We start from the raw sequence: 19,929 nt of genomic DNA on the forward strand, positions 1-19,929 counted from the left end.
CAAGGAGCAACGGTCTCCAGTTACAGCAAGGGGTTAGATATTAGGAAGTATTTTCTCACAAGGAGTATTTTACTAGGAGGCTAGTAAAACAATGGAACAAGTTACCCAGAGAGGTGGAGGAAGCTCAATCTTTGTCTAGTCGGCTTTTGAAAACTTCCAAAGCTTTGGCTAGTTGGGGATGGTCCTGCTTTGAGCAGGGGGTTGGACTAGATGACCTTCTGGGGTCCCTTCCAACTCTCACTTTCTATGATTCTATAAATTTATCCAAGCTGAAGAGCTGCTTTAACGGTTTGAAAGTAGAATGTCACCCAGTTTGCAGACTAGAAGTCAGATCCTTTTCTAGCTAGTAGGCACCTATCCTGTTCCACCCCCCTTGAGACCCTGACAAAGTTAACACAAACTGTAGATAGGTTGTCCTCAAGCCTGTTGCTTTTTGTGTCTTGGTCATAAAGCTAAGATGACGTGTATGTTACAAAATTAGGCTCATAGCATTTTTTTTTCAGGGACCTGACTAGTGTGGAACAGGATCAAGCTTAGGCACCTAATGGGTAGAACAGAATCTGGCCACAGGATTTCTGATACAACCTAGGCTTGGCTGAAATGGTAATCAATCCAGAAGAATGCAATATAATTGTGCTTTCTGTCCTCAGAGAAGATGGGGGGGGGGGAGGCAATTAAAATGAAATGTGGGAACTCTTGAATTGCTATTTATTAGTGTCTATTCACTGGTTTATAATAGCTGTATTTTTAAGACAAAGGACATAGTGCAAAGACAGCAGTGTTTTTATAAGTCATCTATATTTTGGCAGTTAACCACCAGTAATTATTTGATCAGAATGCATGATACATGCTGAAAATGAACTTTAGCCTCATTTATTGTAGGGATTTGCTACCAGCTCTATAATTAAAAGGATGCTGTCAAGTGATTAGGCATATTTTTCCTGCTGTACCTTGAGCAAAAGAAGATTCCAAGAGCAACTCAAGAGCAGAATTGATTTCTCTTTGCTTTAATATTGATGGATTCATGAAATATTCAAGGAGGAAAAATAAAATCCTCAATGCACTAAAATAGCAGCTTGTGTTTGTATTTTCACTGCCTTGGAGACAATACACTTGTTCTGCTTGCTGTATACAGACTAGCCACTTATGCTAGGCCCTGGGATAAGCCACAGGAAAAAAAAATATGTGGCCTCTTAAAAAAATGTGGTGGTCAGCATGCTTCACCTTATGGTTAACTGAGACAACCTACTGACACTGGAGAGAGAACCAGTGTGTCTTGAGCCCTTAAAAACAGTCATATGCTACTTAAGCTAAAGGAGACTCTCCATGTTCTATTAGCAGTGTATGGTCTATGTCACATACTTGAATATTTCTGATTCCATCATGTCAAGGACAGTACTACACATAGTAGCTACAGCTTTCAATTGGCAAACATTGTCTAGTTCAGGGGTGGCCAACTTTGCCACAAGTGGCATGGGCAGCCTATATGTGTGCCACGTGGCAGATCAAAGAGGGAACAAGCAGCACAGTAGCAGACTAGGCAGGGAGCAGAAAGCAGAGGAAGCAGATCAGGCAGGGGAAGGGGAGTGAAGTGGCACCCAGGGCCAATGTGGGGCATGCCTGCCAAAAAGTTTGGCCCCCACTGGCCTAGTCAAAAAATCAGATACTGCCTCTTGGTTGAGTCCTGTCAATGAAGTCAAAATTCCCATAAATGTCAATGGGGACAGGAACCATATGTCTGTTTTTAGGGGAAGTCATAAAACTCATTTGTATCCTACATTTATGGAACCTACAGAGACTGAAAGGCCACATTAGGATCATGCTATCTGTGAAATAGACCTGATTTGTTTTTTCAGTCCAGAATTCAAAGGGTTATTACCTAGTTCTGGCTTCTTGGCTATAAGTTTAGGTGTGTTTGTTCTCTGCTCTGGAAAATGAGTCCGTAAAAATAACATGGAGGAGTTCCGTGTTTGCTGCCTCTGGGGCCTTGTCCTCAAAGGAAAATGTGTTTACTCCATTCATGAAATCAGTAAACATCACTTTCCCCATCCTTTTTCTTATCTGTTGAAGGTTTTCCAGAAACTCAGCTACCGACAATACCCTTGTAGAAAGTGGAGAACAGTGAAAGTGTGTAAGTAGTTGTTACAGTCATGTAGCCCAGAGGAATGAAATATATTTCTCTCCAAATGTTCTCAGTGCTGGATTTCTATTCCCTTGTGGACTTCCAAGGGAAGGGTAGAAATGGCAAGATGCTTTTAAAGTGATTTCCTTTCTTGTGGGATCCTTGCCAGCCAGTGTGGTGTTGTGGTTTAATTTTAAATTACTCCATCAGCAGCTCTTTGGTGGGAGGGTTGATTCGCAAGGGACAGGCTAGTAACTGCATATGCACCGCTGCAGGCTGTCTCTGCTTAAGGGGAAATGACTCTGAGGAATGTTGATAAGATGAAAGGCTGGTTGAAAAGAGATGCATCATTGCTACTTGTGTACTGCCCTACTCAGGTGTTGTAACGATCAAAAGGAAATGCTACCACAGCTTTTCCTTGTAACATGCATGGCAAACTAGACAGTTATCTCAAGTTTTCACTTGCATGACACTGAACACTGAAAAATAAATATAAGTTTGTAGCATTTTCCTCCAGGTTCTTGTTTGTGCAATTAACTATACTCTTACCATTAAGGGCAGGGAGTACATTAAATGATGCCTGAAGTGTCTGTGGATTTGTGACAGATAAACTTTACACTTTTATAATTAAAAAAAAGAACCAAGATTTAATTCTTCTCCAAAGAAGCACTACTAGTGCTTGTCTTTACCTGAAAGTCACTATGGAATAAGGCGGAGTATAAATTTGAAAGTATTATAGATATTCCTGGTTACTCCATTTATGGATAAGTTTATTCCAAAATAAAAATGGCTTGGTCCATTTGGTTCAATCAATTTTACAATGGATTGATATGAAAAGCAGAAAGGTGCTTTTATTCCAGAATATGTAATTATTCAGGAGCAGCTGTTGTAGAACTGCCATTCCTGAATAACTGTCCTGGATTATTCTTCCTTAAACTACTCTCCTCCTTTTTTCCACTTTTCATTGACAGAACATTCACTACTAAAGCTGCCTTTAACAAATAATAACTGTTCAGTTAGAAAAGTCATATCTGCTTCCCTGTAGCTAAATTGTTGCCAGACAGTGTAGCATTTCTAATGGGGAAAAAAAAATTGAGAAGGCATTGGAAACAGGGACTCCGGATTGTATTCCCAGATCTGACACAGACTTCTTTTTGTGTGATTTTTGAGAAAGGTGAATTGTTTGTTAGCCTCAACTTTGCTTGGACAGGGCCTAATCCATGGCAGCAGTTAGCAATGTGCAAAGGATAATGGAATGTCTAAGCCATGAAGGATGATTGCACATTAGATACAGTTCCATAACAGAAGTACTAAACCACGGCACCATAGCAAGGTCACTGTACAGTGATATGTAGATGCACCCAGTGTAACTGTTCTAAGGTCTATTTCATATCTGGTCTGTGTCCTAGGATAGTAGGAACTTCTTGAATTGATGCACAAAGCCTCCGTGACATTCAGATATACTAATTCCACATAGCGTGACAAATACTGACTAAAACACCAGCTTCCTGTCCCAACACATCTTGTAGCTGTCCCTACCGTGGCTTTTCTCTGCTCAGTGCTTCCTGTTTTTCAAAGTTCATTTTAGAGCCTCCTAGCAGTGGCGATGCATGGTCCACAGGGGTGCACATGCACCCCTGAGAGCACTGGTACACCCCCTGACAGCAGTGCTCCCTGCTTAAGTGATTGGTCCCCCCCTGTGAGCACTGGCAGGGGAGTGGGGGCGCCAGGAAAAGTGCCGCTGGCATTTCTGGGAGCAGTGCTGGCACTTTTGGGTGCCCCGCTTCTGCTTTCTGGTCAGTGCGATTGGCTGTAGGCCCCCCCCAGTTGGTGAGATCAGCTGTGGCTGTCCCCCCCAGGCACTGACTGGCTGCTAGTGCGGGGGGCATGTGCCCCCTGACTCAGGAGGCCTCCTAGCATAGACAAGAGTACTATAGCACCTTCATGCCATTGCAGGCTTCCACCAGGGTGGACGTTAACCTGTGTCTGGGTTTATGCTAGCAGCAGTGACTGTTCCACTGCATCAAAGAGACAGTAATAGGGCAAAGAAGAAACCACATGACTTTCTGGCTGCAAATCCCATGTGCAGATCCTTTCACTTTTTTGCTAAAGTGACCAACCTCCAGTGAGCGGAATTCAGGTCACAGTCCATATGCTCCATAGACAGCTATTCATAGACCTGAAATTATTAGTGCTCATTAGTTTGACGGCTAGTGGTAACAGCTATGAAACTGATCACAGCTACTCAGTGAATAGCTAGTGACGGAGATGCTTGACCAGGTCAGAGTCCCATGCAATATCATAGTTTGCAAATGTTGCCTTTAACTGGGGAGTGGTCTGGCACTGATTTGAGACCAACTTTTCAAGTTCAGTGTGAAAATTGTGGGTCAGGGAGTCTTCAGTGACAGCAGAACAGAGCTCTGACATTTGGGATGTTCTGGAAAATCTGGGACAGTTGGGAACTTATTTTTAGCTATGTGCGTCTGCCCTTTGCTGCCCAGGGAAATAGAGTTCTTCACTACTGGCCTCACAATGACAGTTTGGGACTGAACTACTCTGATAACTGTGGTGGATTTCTAAACCACTCTGGTGATAACCCTGTTGCAGATATTACTAATGGGAGAATTGCTGACAATTCTCCACTTTCTACTGTGTCAAGCTCTCTGAATGTATTTTCTCAGTGCTTAAATCTAGAGTGGCACTAGTATTTGTTAGTAGCATCTGCCCTTCCCTTTCTTGGGCAGGTTATTGATTGATGGCTCTTTCAGCAAAGCCACAGCATGGATAAATAAGGAACTTTTTTGGGGTAGGACCTCAGGGTTGGGAATTCAGGAGATTAAGGTTCACACAGACACTTGACTTTGGGTCTTTGGGCAAAACACTTACCTATCTCTTTTTGCCTCAGTTTCACTACCTAAACTGAAGATCACGTTACCTTTTTTATTGTCATAAAGTGCCTTTGCGAAATTTTTCTGTAGAAATGCCAAATAGTATTCAGAATTATTATATTCATAGGCATCATACACAAATGTGTATATATTATGTTATTATCGTAATTTTTTATTCTCCTAATAGCAAATGTAAGGGGACAATTAGTATCCCAAAGAAAACTAAAGCTGGTTGTGGGGTTGGAGTAATACAAAGTTTATGGTAAAACTACCTTTCTGCTATGAGAATTATGGCATGTAAATGTTAGCAGTTATTTTCAAAGACCACCATTCCTTGCTTAATTGCAGGAAATATAAACATGCTAACTCTTTGTGGCTAAATGTTTTGTGTGGTCTGTTTGACTGTCAAACCCTGGCTCCAGTAGAGACAAATACACTATTCTGCTAATTAATCTTTGAAATTTAAAACTATTAACAGTTGAATACTTAATCTGCTGAGTTAACTAGATAAATAAAAAGTATGAGGGAAGGCTGTGCTCTTTTGCAAAATGTATATGTTTGTTCCTATCTTAACAGTTGCAGAGTAAGTATAGTATAATCTCCTGCTAAGAAACCTTGTTTGGAACAAATGTCAGCTTTCAACAACTTCAGCGGACGGAAACTCTCTCTTCCCCACTCCACCACATTACAGTGTTTCTGATACAGCAAATTAACTATCCCTATTATAACAAATGAACTCTTCTCTTGATTCCATAGGGGTTTATTAAAAGGAGGTTGTTCTGCCTTTGAAAGTATTATTAGATAATATCACGGTTTAAACTATAAAAATGGGAGGGTTGGCAGCTCCCCTTCAATAGGGGGCGTCAATTGGGTCTTACCAATTTGAGTATTAAGTGTACCCTACAATTTTTGTTTGATTTCTTTGTTGCTTTTTAATTGATGGTCATGCTCAGTGTTTGAAGGGTGTGCATTTGTCAGACAACGTTCTTTGGATAGATGTGATATCTTTTATTGGACCAACTGAGTGTCTGGAAAAAAGGTTTTTTGGAGGCTTTCAGGCACAAATGCCCTTCTTCAGGCATAGGAAGTCTCTGCTGTTCTGAGACGCCAAGGAATGAGAGAAGCTAAAAGGGTGACAGGATGTCAGTGAGAATGTAAATAGGTGGGAATTAGGAAAACAAAACAGGTAGAATAGGGAAGTGGGGAGGAGAATGAGGGGGGAAAAAGCCAAAGGTGAGTACAGCAGTAGATTTTCAAGGTAGAAAAGAGGCTGTCTGTGACAAAGGACCTATTTACAGTCTCACTGACATCTTGCCACACTTTTAGCATCTCTCATTCCTTGGGGTTTCAGAACAGCAGAGACTTCCTATGCCTGAGGAAGGGTGACTGTGCCCAACAGCTTGATAAGAACTTTTTTCCAAGTACTCATTTGGTCTAATAAAGATATTGAATCTACTCAAAGAACCTTGCCTAGCTGGAAATTAGGAAGACAAAGGGCAGAAAAGGATGTGGCCGTTCAAAATCTTGATAACCATCAAAACTTTCCTGTGCATTAAGTGCACACTAATGATCACTGTACAGTGCAAGTAGATTCTTCCTGTTTGGAGCAGGAACCTCAGGAGAGCGCTGTCTCCACCCCCTCCACACTTAATTGCATACACACCGGCCGTAGGTAGGTAGATACACAAACATACACCTACCTCTGTCTATAGCACATCTGTGCATGCATCTCCCTACAGCACGTGTGTGTGTGTAATCACAACCTTTGTGAGCTGAAGCTCGCTTCAGCGGACGCCGTGACGACTAACTACGCGTCCCCCAAACCAGGAAACCAAGACCCGTGACCTGCTGCCGGCCTCAGGCAGGGCTGAAAGGGCACCACGCAGCTGCGCACATCTGGGCTGGGCCGGGCCGGGCCGGGCCGGGCCGGGCCTGGCTGGCCAAGGGGGCGGGGCGGGGCAGCGCTCAGCCGCCAGCAGGTCGCTCCTCCTCCCCCCGCCCACGCCGAGCCGAGCCGCCGCCCTTGGAAGCAGTCGTAGAGCCGGGCCATGGAGGCGTGGGGCGCGGCTGTGGCCGCGGCACTGTCCGTGTGGTTCGCCCTGGTGCTCGGCCTTATCCTGCTGCCCTCCGTCGTCGGCCTGTCGCTGGGCATCTCCGAGCTCTACATGACCGTCCTGGTCAAGACCCTGGAGGTGAGTGGGCAGCCACCCCGGCCGGCCTCCCCAGTCACCTGGGATTGGAAACACCCCTGACTCCCCTCCCCAGCTGTTGGAATATTCCCTCCCGTCAGCTGTTTGAACCTGCACCCCAGCTTCAGTCCTGTCCCAGCTGGTCGACCCCTCCCCCCGGCCACATCCTCTCCACCTTCCAGGTGTTTGAACCTTCCCCCCCATCTTGCAGGCTCAGAGGATACGGGCCCAAGGTATACATGGGTGTGTGCCTATGTTATGCCTCTGGCTGCAGTAGTTAGATTAGTGGTCATCAACAATGGATCTCAATCCACCAGTAGATCTCGGAGCCTCTTGGAGTTGATCTGAGGCTGGGGTGCGGGGCTGAGTGCCTGCATGCAGGCACCCCAACCCAGCAGATCAGTCCGTGGGGGAGGAGAGGGGAGAGAAGGGGTGGGGACTAGACTGAGGCCCCCATGGTGCTGCAGAGGCAGGAGCAGGGGTAAGTTGAGTGGGGTCCTGGCCAGGTGGGACTTAGCTGTGGGGGGGGGAGTGCCCCCATATAATTTTTTCTCCATCTGCCTCAATCTGCCCCCCCCCCACCTCCTTCCCTGCAGACTTACCTGCTGGGAGAAGGTGGTGGTAGCTGTGCACGATAGATCTTGGATTGGTTTTAAATGCTAAAGGTGACGTCCTACTTTAAAAGGTTGGATACCACTGAGGTAGATAAACATCAGGCTAGCTCCCACACCCCCAACAGAATACAGTTCTGAAGTAGTATGCTCCCCAGTTTATTTGAGCTGACATAATAGGCCAACACTGCACTCTATCTAGGTTCAGAGGTGATCCAGTTTTGGTGCTTTGGGGAGCTACTTCTGGCCTAGGGACAGCGTTATACATGAGCTGGTATAAGTGATTGGAAGTTGGTTCAAACGTGTTACACAACAGAAGTTCAGTGCAGGTAGACTGGTATAAAAATGACTGAAACTGGTTTGAGATGGATGGATGTAGTATCAGAATTAACTGATTTAGGTTACGCTGGTTATCAGACTTGTGTCCTAGATCCCCTCCAAACACAGGTTAGATCTCAGTCCCCTGGCATCCCAGGATACATTGCAGCCCCCTGCAAACCCCCATCCAGCTTTCCCTCTAAGCTCTGTGGTGTGCGCAGCTATGTAGGCACATTCATGCCGCACTGCCAGGCATACCTGTGCTGTTGCGCACGCCGTGCAGCTTAGAGGCCCCCATCTCCCAGGCCAGCTAGCCTCCAGCCCAGCCAGTGGCCCCACGCCTCCTGTCATAGAGGTCAGGCAGCCTCCCTAGCCCATGGCATGGGGGCCATGGCATGGGGGCAAGTGAGGGGCTAATGGATCCCTGCCCCTGTGCTATCTCATTGCTCAGGAAAAGGCAGGGAGACTTCTTGCTCTCAAAAGGACTTTATTGCAACTGCTAAACCACGCAGAAGGATGGCTGACAACTTCCTGTTGACATAATTGTGTCAGCCCTCAGGAAAGGCTTACATCCCCCTTTCTTACGAGAAACCTGAAGGATTTTCAAAGAACTGCAAAATCATCTTGAGTGGAGAGGTTGCAAGCATATCACTCCTGTGAGTCTTTACCACTCGCTTCCCTACAAAAATAGAATAATCAAATCAGAAACATCAATAAGCCTTTTCACTTCAAGCAGTTAAGTTCACAAATCTAGTCTGTTTGGTGGAACTGACGCACATCCTGACCTAATGTAGTAAACAGGTGTAATATGAAGGAGATTCTCTCGATTCCTACGGGGAAGACCTTTAGGTGTCTCCACCCAGTATGAACAAGGGCTGTCCGCCCTAGCCAGGACAGTGCTTTGTACTCCTGCATCTGGAATCCAAGCTTTCCTGATATGGGGAAGGAGCAGGGACATTTCTTGAGGCATGCCTGGTGTTATAAAGGACAGTTAAACTGAATTCCATTCTGTCTTTCTCATCAAATTCCTGTGCATCAACAAGTTTTGGAACCACCTGTCATAGTTGGTAGGCTGATATGGAGTCAGCGACTCGGAAGCAACTCAGCTGGACTCCATCCATGCTCTAATGGTATTGAACAGTGTATTAGGAGAACCTTATAGAGATCTTTATTCTTCTGGAGCAAATTCTTCATCGTCTGCACTGCACATTCTCCTTCCCCATTGCTATGTGGTAAATGCAGACTGCTGGTGATATGCTGAAGTCATACTGGGCTGCAAACTGCTTAAATGCAGCTCCAGAAAATTGTGGACCATTATCTGGTCTTAAAACATGCCATGGCATGCACATATACTCTTCAACACCATTATAACCCTCTCTGTTGTGGTCTGTAACTGCCATCTCCAAGTAACTGGAATAATAGTTGATAACAACAAGGTAAACAGAACCCTCCCAGGTCAGTAAGTTGGCACCCACCATCTGTCATGGATAATCTGGTAATTCAGTCATAAAACATGGCTCTACAGGGTCTGGTCAGTGTTGAGCACAAATCTTACAACTAACTACCCAGTTCTGTATATCATCATCACTGATGGACGATCACCAAACTGTCTGATGAGCCCTGGCTTGACTTCTTCTAGTACCCTGATGAGCTTTATGAATCTTCTCCAGGATTTTCTGGCACAGAGTGGAAGGTATCCGTACTCTGTTGTGGAACATGACTAAATCCCTGATGGATTTGATTGTCCATTGAGCTCTGTTTCTGTCATCCAGACTCCTGGGTGTGACAAAGACTCTGTAAGTTCTTTTAATAACACAGCACAATGCTCCTGTTCTGTGACTTCAGGGAGTCCTGTGGTTGAGCGGCAAAATATAGCATTGTGACCTTTCTTTTTACATTGTCAACATTATCTCTTCTTTAACAGGACACACAGCATAGCTATGTCAAGGGATTTTACCACATCGATGGTATTGGCCCCCTTTTCCACTTGATTGTTGCTGTGGATGCCAGTGAGACCACTCTCTTTCACTTGTTGTGGATGCCAATTCTATTTATTTTTGGTTGTAGTTTCTTGACAATGTGTGTTGCATCCATATTAGCTGATACCTGATGGGGCTTGGAATTGCTTCTGATTTCCCTTTGTTGCTGCTTAACTAACTCTGGCCAGCTTGTGTGACAGCCTTCTGGAGTGTTAAATCCAACTGTAGTCTTTGTGAGAGCTCTTCATTGTGAAGACCTGCAACTAAACAGTTCCTAATTAGTTTTTCCTTGAGCTCCCCATATTGGAAAAATTCAGCCAATGTATGCAAAGTTGTAATAAAGCTGTTCATAGGTTCAGAAGGATCTTGTTTAGGAAGACCTGAATCTAGCTCATTCATGAATCGCATTTTTTTTTGCCCAAAAATGTTCAGTTAGTGCCTCTACCACGTCAGCACATGGCTTTTTCTCTGCATTTGTAAGAGTTCGTGACATCAGAATTTCATCAGCCTGATCCCCCATTAAGTAGATGAGTACTTACTTGGTAACGTCCGTCCCTTCCACAGCATGGGTCTCTGGGTCTATGAATGCCCCAGCCCCTCCCTCTCGCCACCCCCCTGCTTGGTAGCCATGGGGTGGTGTTTGGTGGGAGGGGAGAACCCCAGCTCTGGCCCCCCTAGCCAGGGTCACTACAGTAGGTGAGGCGGGAAAAGGCCCCAAGGTGGGGGGTTTCCCACTGCAGCATAGCTCCATCAGCCTATGAATGCCCCAGCACCCCCACACTGCAGACCATAGTTGGGGGACCAGAGCAAGGTCTATTCTCCCACCTCCGCCCTGTCCCCATCCCACCCCTGCAGCTGAGAGGTCGGGGAGTTGGCAAAGAGGCAGGGCAGGGATGTTTGCAGCTTGGTAAGCTGGGAGGCATGTGCGAGTGCCCCCTGCTTTCTGGCCTTGGCCAGTGCAGGCATCTACCTGCCATAGCCAATTGATGAGTGAATGTGTATTATGCTTGTTAATGGTCCAGTTTATGTGGTTTAGAGAGCTGCGTAGATTGACTTGATTCTGCCTGGGGTTTTTTGACTGTGTACTTAGCCCAGGAGGCTGGCTTTGTTAGCATTTTATTGCCTTGCTTTATCTTGTGATGCTGAGGCAGCCTCGGTGGGAGTAGCTGCTCAGCTTAGCTTTGAAATGCCCTACATTTGACGTGGTTACTTTTATCTGAGTAAAATGTCACTAGATTGCCCCTTGTGAAGGTAAATGCCTTGCTGTCTTCACTGTTTAGCTTTTGGAAACCATGCATGTTCAGCTGTCTGGCTACCTTTTTGTAGTGTGGGCCATGTGAGGCCATAATCTAACTAGGGGAGTCTGAAGTAGGGTAGTGTGCTTGTCTGAGGAAAGTATGGGAAGAAACTCTGAAATTCAGGGGGAAGCATAGAGGATAGAAGGGAGGAACTGAAATGTAAATACTTGTTAAATATGCATGTAAAAAGGGGAGGAGATGGAAAATAGGACAATCAGGGTATTGTTAACTAATTGATATCAATGCAAGGCAAAATTGCACTCCCAGCGCCAGGCTTCTGGTCAGTCAGCACAAATTCAAATGGCTGGCAGCATAAGCTATGTCAGTCAGCATAGAAAACTAGTCTTGATAAATTTGATCCCTTTTTTTAAGATCTTGCGCTAAATTGACAAGGTGACTGATACAATGTACTTAAATGTTCTACAGATGCATGACTGGAAACCACACAGCTAGAGTTGTTGTTGTCCAATAATAATTTTGAAATCGGACTCAGAATCAGGTAATGAAACAAAATCATAAGCCAGAAGGCGGGTTTCTAGCTTTTCTTGGCCTGTGCTATCCAATATTTTGATCAGTGAGCCAGCTGAAAACTGAACAGTTATTGGTAAGATTTGCAGATAACAAAGATCAGGCTGAAAAGTGTGTGAACATTCAAGTGAACCTGCCCTTGTCCTGTAAAACTGATATTTGTTAACTGTACTAAAAATGCAAGGTGGGTGTAGCTAGGAACAAAGGATGTGGGTTGTGTTTTGTGCGCTCAGAGTGATGACTCACAAAGTCTTTGGGGTCAGGAGGGTAGAACCAGCTGAATGTGAGATAGACAGAACCAGCTGCCTGTCTGGGAAGACTGCGACAATGAAGACAGTCTTCTGTAAAAGCAGGGCAGTATTACATAAAGTAAGGGCAGGATTGTTGCTGGATAGTAGTGGCAAAACAGGTGCTGAGCAGTTCTGTTATTAACATTTTTTAAAAATGATGTTGAGGTGAGGAAGAGCTTGGAAAAGAGCAAAAAACCAACACAAACTTTTCAACAAACCTGATTTGCAGCAAGAGAATAACAAAGCTCAAATCTACTGAAACTTCTCTTAAGCTACGTAAGGGGTTTGGGTATATCTGTATAGGAAAAATTCCTTATGGAGGGTGCAGTCATAAATCTTGTCATATTCCTTGGCCCTGAAATCTGCTGTATTCACTGTTCCTCTTGTTCTGATTTTACTGACATTATGTAACATGAGTCTTGGCATAACCAGTTCCAAATGGCTTATGCTGCTGGCTCTTAAAGATGTGTCCTTTCCCAGCTAAAAATAAGTAACAATTAACCTACTGCTGAATTTCAAATGAATTTTAAAGAGCCTCCTAACACTGCTAAGCAAGTCTGCTCTGTGGTGTTTTGTGGACTTGCAAGTCTCCTGTTGGCAGTGATGATTCTGCCGGGTGTCTTGCTGTGGTGGTTCTGTATCTGAGATCCTGTTGATGAGTTGGTGCTTGCTACCTTCCTTCCTTCTGGGTTTTGGAGAAAAATGGCCTTTCTTGCTTGATTTGGCCTCTGTGTTCCAGGTCTCTACAGCTCCTCTAACATCCAGTTGAGGCTAGCTTAAAACATTTGGCCCTTGGATTTGTCAGTTCCTGAATGTCCCTCGTGTGGCTCTTTTCACTCTTCTTTCTCACACCTTACAACATTTCTACAGTAGGGTCCCCAACCAAAATCTTGCCTACTGTTGAGCAGTCTCCCTTTCATTGGTGATGGGGTTGGGAGTATGCTGTCAGGCCACCCTAGGCAGAGAGTATGAACTTCTTTCTGTAGGGTTTTATTCTGCAGTAGCTCTGACAGACAGTCTACACTTCTTCATCTTGCACTGAAGAAGGCTTTTAACAGATTGGTTGACCTAACTGGTGTCTGGGCTTTGCTTTATTGCTCTTTATCTATGGATGTATGTATATATTGCAAAATGAACAAACTTGGAAGAGACTTGGTGGCTTATGACCTTCTCTAGAAGGTTTGTCAAAAGTTCAGCCTTGGTATTCTCAGAGCTGGGGCTAGAGGTGTTGGCTATGGCTAAAAGAGGGCTAGTGGTCAGTGGCTTACGGTAAGCTTCACCTACAGGAGTCCCCCAAAATAGATATAAAAATGCTTCCCTGTGACTCAGGCCAGACTTCCCTCTTGATTTGTACTGATATTCATCTCTCAACAGCCAGGAGGTATAAGTCTTATTTCCATCATTTTTTACTGTAAGAGTACTGTGGCAGAGCTTTGTTAGATATACCTGTAGGAAATTCCAATTTCGCTGTTATTGTCATAGTAGCTTAAGTCTAGGGCTGTTTTGACTCCCTCAGTTTCTTGGACACTTAGAGTTGCATTCCATGACCATTATTTAGCTGTACACTGGAACAGGTAGATTAGGTACCTAAATGGTTCACCATTCCAAGGACTGTCATGCTTAATCCTGGTATGTTGGGACAGGCATATTGATCAAAGTTAAGCTGATGCCATCTCCCTGTTCATGTTACTGAAGTAAAACCTTACATTTGCTTTAGCTCAAACTTTTTTTTTCCCTTCTAAAGTTGTTTGAAACTTCTCGTTGTGCTCTTCTACTGACTTTCCCCAGAGGAGTTGTCCTTACAACATATCTCTACTTGGGTGTAGAGGAAAGCTGTCATTGATTTGATGGAAAGGGTAAGGGTATATAAGCAGGACCTATCCAGAGTGATTTGTCCCTTCCCTCTCTCCCCCTCTATCTTCCAGTATTGAGAGGTTGCAGCCTTTAAATGGTCGTGTTTGATGCCCACTGGTGGACCAGTCCTGCATGCATTTAAACCTGATTATACCATCAAGTGGTTATGGTGATGAATTCCACAAGTTAATTATATGTTGTATGAAAAAATAAGATTTCTTTGTTTGTTTGAAATCTGCTACCTAATAATGTAATGGTTTATTCCCTAGTTGTAGTATTGTGAAAAATGCCAAGTAGTGAATCCCTCTTTACTTTTGTCTACACCATTCATGATTTGTGTAGGCCTCTCTAGACCTACTATTCCCCCAGTTGGCCTTTTTTTCAGCTGTGAAGTTTTAGCCTATTTAGTGTTTCCTCATATGGAAGTCTCTCCATGCGTCTGGTCATCCTTGTTGCCCTTTCTGTAATTTTTGGAGTGGGGGGACTAGAACTACATTTGTAGTGTTCGAACTATAGTGGTATAATGACATGTTTCTGTCCCCCGTCCTAATTCCTTTTTTAATTCCTAACCTCCTTGCTGCAAACGTCAGCCCAGTCTTCAAAGAAATATCCATGATCATTTCAAAATTCTTTATTGTCATATATACATGGTGGCCACATATAGGGTGGTTGGGGTCTTCCAGTTACCTTCTGTATTTGGAGGGCTTTTCCTATGGCCAGTGCACAGCTCCCAGGGAAAAGGCAGCAGGGCAGAGAGCCCTGAGTCCATAGTGGGCAGCCAATCTCCATCCTCACCCTGCTGTGTTCCACTCCTAGATGTGTCCCCACGCTTTAAAATGGTGGTGGTAGTGCTTGAACTAAAGCTCATTAGATAAACTCTAGTTCAAACACTGCTCCCACCATTTTTAAATGCTGGGACACTGATCCCTTGGATGAGCCGCCTGTCACTCTGTCTTGCTCCCCACCTTGGCTCCAGCTTCCTATTCACTGCCCAGGCTGGGCAGTGCCTCCAGTCCCTGCTCCACTTCTTTCTTCCCTGTGGGGGCCTCAATCTGCTGCCCCATGCCCCTTCCCTCCCCCCACTCCTTCCCTTCCTCAGACTTTCCTGCAGGGCACTGCTCTCCACACTGCCTGCCTGTGCTCCTGTAAATCAGTTATGAGCTCAGTATTGGCCAATATGCCTGGTGAATAATTGATTGTCTGTATCGGCCAAGAAAATCTCTATTGGTGCACCCCTACTCGTAAGGGGATCCTTGGACACTTCCTCACTGGGCTTCGTGCTGGGCATCACCTTATTTAAAACCAGGGGCTTAACACATTTTTAATAAGGGGTACTTTCCCCAGTACTGTTTTGTAAATGACCTCTCTCTCTCTGCCAGTTGTTCTTGTCCCTACATTACTTTACACTCTCCCTTAGTGGAATAAGTGTGCCACTAAGTTTTGATTTTTGTTCTGTTACCATTTGCTACCTGTGGCTTTATTGTCCAAAAAGCAGCATTGACTTGTGCACTAGCTTTGGCTAATACTAACAAAATGTCTCCCTTACTGTCAGGCTGTAGTCTGCCTTCTTTTGCAACCACTGTCTATGGCTCTTATGAATTCCTATGGGCAATGCTGTTGTTTTGTGCTTTCTTGGCTGGTAGCTACAAAGTTATGCAAACGTTACAGTTCTTGCATATCTTTCCAGATTCTGGGTACTGTCTTAGCTTATGGTGTTCTGACACTGTACTTGCAATTTCAGGGTAATTTTGTGGGCCCTAGCTTTGAGCCCTGCATGCCTTTTGGTTTTGGCCCTCTTGTAGGATTTTGAATTCTCTATCATGGTTGCAGTGTTGGAGCACTGTCCACACACTGTGGGCACTTTTACATGTGCTCTGGAGGCGGGGTGGCGGGCAGCACTTTAGAGTAGCTCTGAGAACTTCTTTAATTAAAGTGCCACAGCATCTTGTGCATCAGTGTCCCTGCACTTCAGAATGGTGACGGGGGCACTTGAACTAAAGCTTGTTTAATGAGCTTTAGTTAAAGCACCCCTATTGGCATTTTGAAGTATGGGGACACTGATACACGAGGCTGGTTGGAGTACAGTAATTACCATGCTCCAGCAGACTCGATTGAGTCTGCACTGCAATTACAGCATGTCAGAGCATCAGAGCAGCCTTTGTACTCATGTACAGGCATCCCATAATTTCAGCTTGGACTCCATGACTTTTCCTGCATGGTGTTTTACAGCTACTTCAAAGGGTTAATTCTGGATCTTCCATATTACACCCTTTCCGTGGGATTGGTATGTTCTCCCCAAAAAACTCTGTGACAATTTGGTTAACATGGTCACTACAAAGGGCGGGCATCCTGTGGGCTCTTGAGGTAACCCTGAGTTGTAACCTGAGTTGGATATGTTCCTGAGGGAGGGGAGAAACCTGCTCCCTCTGCCTATGTGACTGGCATCACATACCTGGGTGAGGGGCTTGGGCTTCCTATTTTGAGCTATGCCAGTCTGCCCAGCAGCCAGTGATGCATTTCAAATTGGTTGGCTGGCAGCCAACAGGTGCTGCCCTTCATTGGACCAGGTAAATGAGGTCATAAGGGCTATATAAGTTAAGGACTGCCCAGGAGGAGGGGGAGTAGCCATGATGAAAACTCAGAGAAGAGCTGGACCATCTGAAACTTGGTATCTCTGGAAACCCATGATCACTGAACTGCCTGCCTCCAGAGGGAATCTCTGCTTGCTTCTGGATGGTACTTGTGAGTAAGCTAGCTGAGATCTAACTAGATATATAATTTGCGGTAACTCAGATGCGTAATCAAAGCTACCCCAGCCACCCTGTTTGCTCTATGGGATTTATCTATAGTACTCAACTCTGTACCACATTCTAACCCTACTCCTTTATAACCAATAAAATTCTCCTTTGTATCTAGTGTGGGAGACTTATTGGGAGTGGGTCTGGATTATGCCTTGGGGTCCCCTTGGTTCAGCTGAATCAGGGAGACTACTACTTGGACTTTCGACTGAGGGAAGCACCCCAAGTTCTTGAAGTGAGTCAAGTACCCTTTAGGGCTACTAGGCCTGTATTTCCCAGGGCACACAGTGTCAGGATCAAGCCTGTCCCTGGGTGGTGGCAACAGTACCCCCAGGCTAGCGGATGTGCTCCAGGAAGGGGGTCGGTCAGATATGAGGCACCGCCGGGGGGCACTCAGAGCCTGAAAGGTGGTTGGGTGCAATGAGGTGGGTGGCTCAGCGCAGGAGCACCTCCTACTGGCCTGCACAGTGTTATCTCAGATCCTGATCGCAATTGGCTTTTTGCAAGGCTAGTTTGGTTCCATGAAATGACAAGGACTTGCTTGCTGTACTGACTGAAAAAAGACAGAATCTGAATAACCTATGTCATCTATTTAAATATTCCTCATTGGCTTGTTTTTTATATGGATTGCAGTACTCCAAGCTTCTATAACAAACTCTTCTGTTCTCTTAGACAGAGGAAGGTGACTTAATTCTTAAATGTCCAGTACTTTAAAATCAGGTACTGTCAAATAAAGCTGCCTTTTGTCTTTTTTCCCTGGCACCTCTGTTTTGCAGGTAGCTAAGTGCTCTCTCTTTTGTGTGTGTGACCTACTGTGTGATGTTCAGTAATCACTCACAGCCAAGGTGTTTCAGGGCTAGAATTCTAAAATGCAGCTTTATATAGGTGAGCCTCTGCCTTGCAGTACTGGTTTAGGTCAGTTTCTTACAGAATGCCCTTTACCTTTGCAGGCTAAGGCACAAAATAACCAGTACGTAGAACTAAAGCTAGAAGTAGAAAAGAACCTTTTTCTTACAGTGAATAATCATTAAAATGTATTTATGATGTGGATTATTTTATCACTTGAGGTCTTTTGTAGGCCTGATGATTTCCTGAAATCTTTATAACCTGCAGATGAGCTTAGGTTGAGGGGACACAGCACTTTGAATTGGAAACTCTGCAGAGCTAAGATGGTAACTACACTTGCGCTTTATTGGCTGTCTGATTTTTGGATCACTAAGTTCAGGAATGCTACACACCACTAACACTGTGCCTTGGAGTGTTACAATAATTTAAGCTTTGTGCAGTAGGTGGGTGTTCTGAAATCTCTGGATTTTACCCTTAGAAAGTGGGAAGGTACAAAAGAACGAATCCTCACTGAGGAAATGGAACTCTGGAAAGAAGTAGGTAAGGTAGATCGCTTGCGTTTACTATCTTCCCCCTTTCCAAGAACACAAACATCTGTTCCTCTCGCTGTTATCCACTTGCCACAGAGTATTTCTGAGTGGCTGTTGGAGAGGCTGATTGGACTGTATGGTCACGTCCATATAAGCAGGGGCGTATGTGCCGCAATGCATGCTGCTGCCCATTCTTTTTGCATTGTGACACATTGTCTTGCTCCATGTGCTTTGGAGAAGTCTGGCTGGGGCACAGAGCCGGCAGGCAGCTCCTGCACTAAGGCACCTGGCTACTTGGCGAGTTGGGGAATGGCATGTGGAGATGGGGAGAGCAGGCAGCCCTGGCCTGTCTGCTTCTTTGTCTCTGCATACTGTGGAGGCCCTGCACTGTGGCATTTTGTGCCCTGCCTAGGGCTCAGGGTGCCTGGAGACAGTGGAGTAAGAAGGCCTGGGCTGGCTGCTCCCTTGTCTCTGTGTGCCTCAGTGCTGTGTCCCTTCAACCTAAGCCCAGGGCTGCCTGCTCCCCTATCTGTGTGCTGTGGATCTGCTGCTCTGAGGCTCCCTGTGCCCTAGTCAGAGTGGCTGGCTGGGTTGCAGCATGCCTCAAGGTGGGGGAAGCAGGTAGCCCTGAGCTCAGTAGCATGTGAAGACTGGGGAGTAGGCAGCCCTGTGTTGCCTGCTCTGTCTCCACATGCTGCTCCCTGGCTTGCCAGGGCACAAGGTGCCTCAGCACATAGGCTGCCTGCCAGCTAGCCCTGCACTGAGGCAACCTGTGCCCCAGCCAGCCCCTCCCCACCCCCTGCAACACATGGAGTGGCAGAGCACCTGCGTTCAGGCACATGGAGACAGAGGAGCAGGCAGCCCTGGGCTGGCTGTTCTCTTGTCTTGAGGCACACTGTATTCCAGCCAGCTGCTTTATGGCTGGCTGGGGCGCAGTGTGCTTCAGCACAGGGGGTCTACATGCCTCAGCGCCCCACACTGAGGCATATGGAGACAAGGGAGCAGCTAGCTCATTGCTGCCTGCTTCCCCATCTCAAGGCACCCTGTGCCTCAGCCAGCCTGTGAGTGGCTGGCTGCGACACAGGGTGCCTCAGTGCAGGGGCACTGCAGCCGGTGGAGATGTGGGAGCTGACAGCCATGGGCTGCTTGCTCTGCTGTCTCTGAATTTGTCTTGGTGCATGCCACTTTGTCATGCTCTGCACTGCTTTTATTTCAGGGTTGTTTTTTTGGTACCAGGTAGCAAATTTTGCCCCAGTGCTGTAAATTAGCTGTGCTGTGCACAGATTAATGTGCAACTCATGTCCTTTCTGGCACTGCAAAGATGTTTGCAGCACCAAAACTGTGTCTGCATATCTGGATCTGGCCCTTGAGTCTGCAGCACAGAAGCTCACTCTTGTTCAAAGCAGGTGCCCTCTATTCAATAGTATGCTTAGATCCCTTCTTATGTCTTTACTTTGCATCAAAGCACAGGAAATTACAAGAGAAAAATTAATATGTCATGATGTTACTGTAATCTCTGTTGCTAGTGTGATGCGGCAACAATGGGTGTCTGCAAGCCTATAACTGCAGCAGGTGAATCATAGAATCAATGAGTTGGAAGGGACCTAGACAGATCATCGAGTCTGACTCCCTGCCATGGGCAGGAAGGAGCACTGGGGGTGGGAGGGGTCATAAGACC

At 45.6% G+C, this 19,929-nt stretch overlaps 1 protein-coding gene across 1 annotated transcript in view; it reads left to right on the forward strand.

Moving 5' to 3' along the window:
* Positions 1-7,003: 7,003 nt before the first annotated feature.
* The window catches only part of GPAT3 (glycerol-3-phosphate acyltransferase 3), a 32,137-nt gene continuing 19,211 nt past the window's right edge, over positions 7,004-19,929 (forward strand). The window contains exon 1 of the mRNA XM_019553306.1: positions 7,004-7,202. Coding sequence (XP_019408851.1) covers positions 7,059-7,202 — 144 coding nt within the window. The 5' untranslated portion in view covers positions 7,004-7,058. The remainder of the gene's footprint in view (positions 7,203-19,929) is intronic.

Source organism: Crocodylus porosus, unplaced genomic scaffold, assembly GCF_001723895.1.
Source record: "Crocodylus porosus isolate Cpor-Errol unplaced genomic scaffold, CroPor_comp1, whole genome shotgun sequence".
In the NCBI taxonomy this organism is placed as follows: Eukaryota; Metazoa; Chordata; order Crocodylia; family Crocodylidae; genus Crocodylus; species Crocodylus porosus.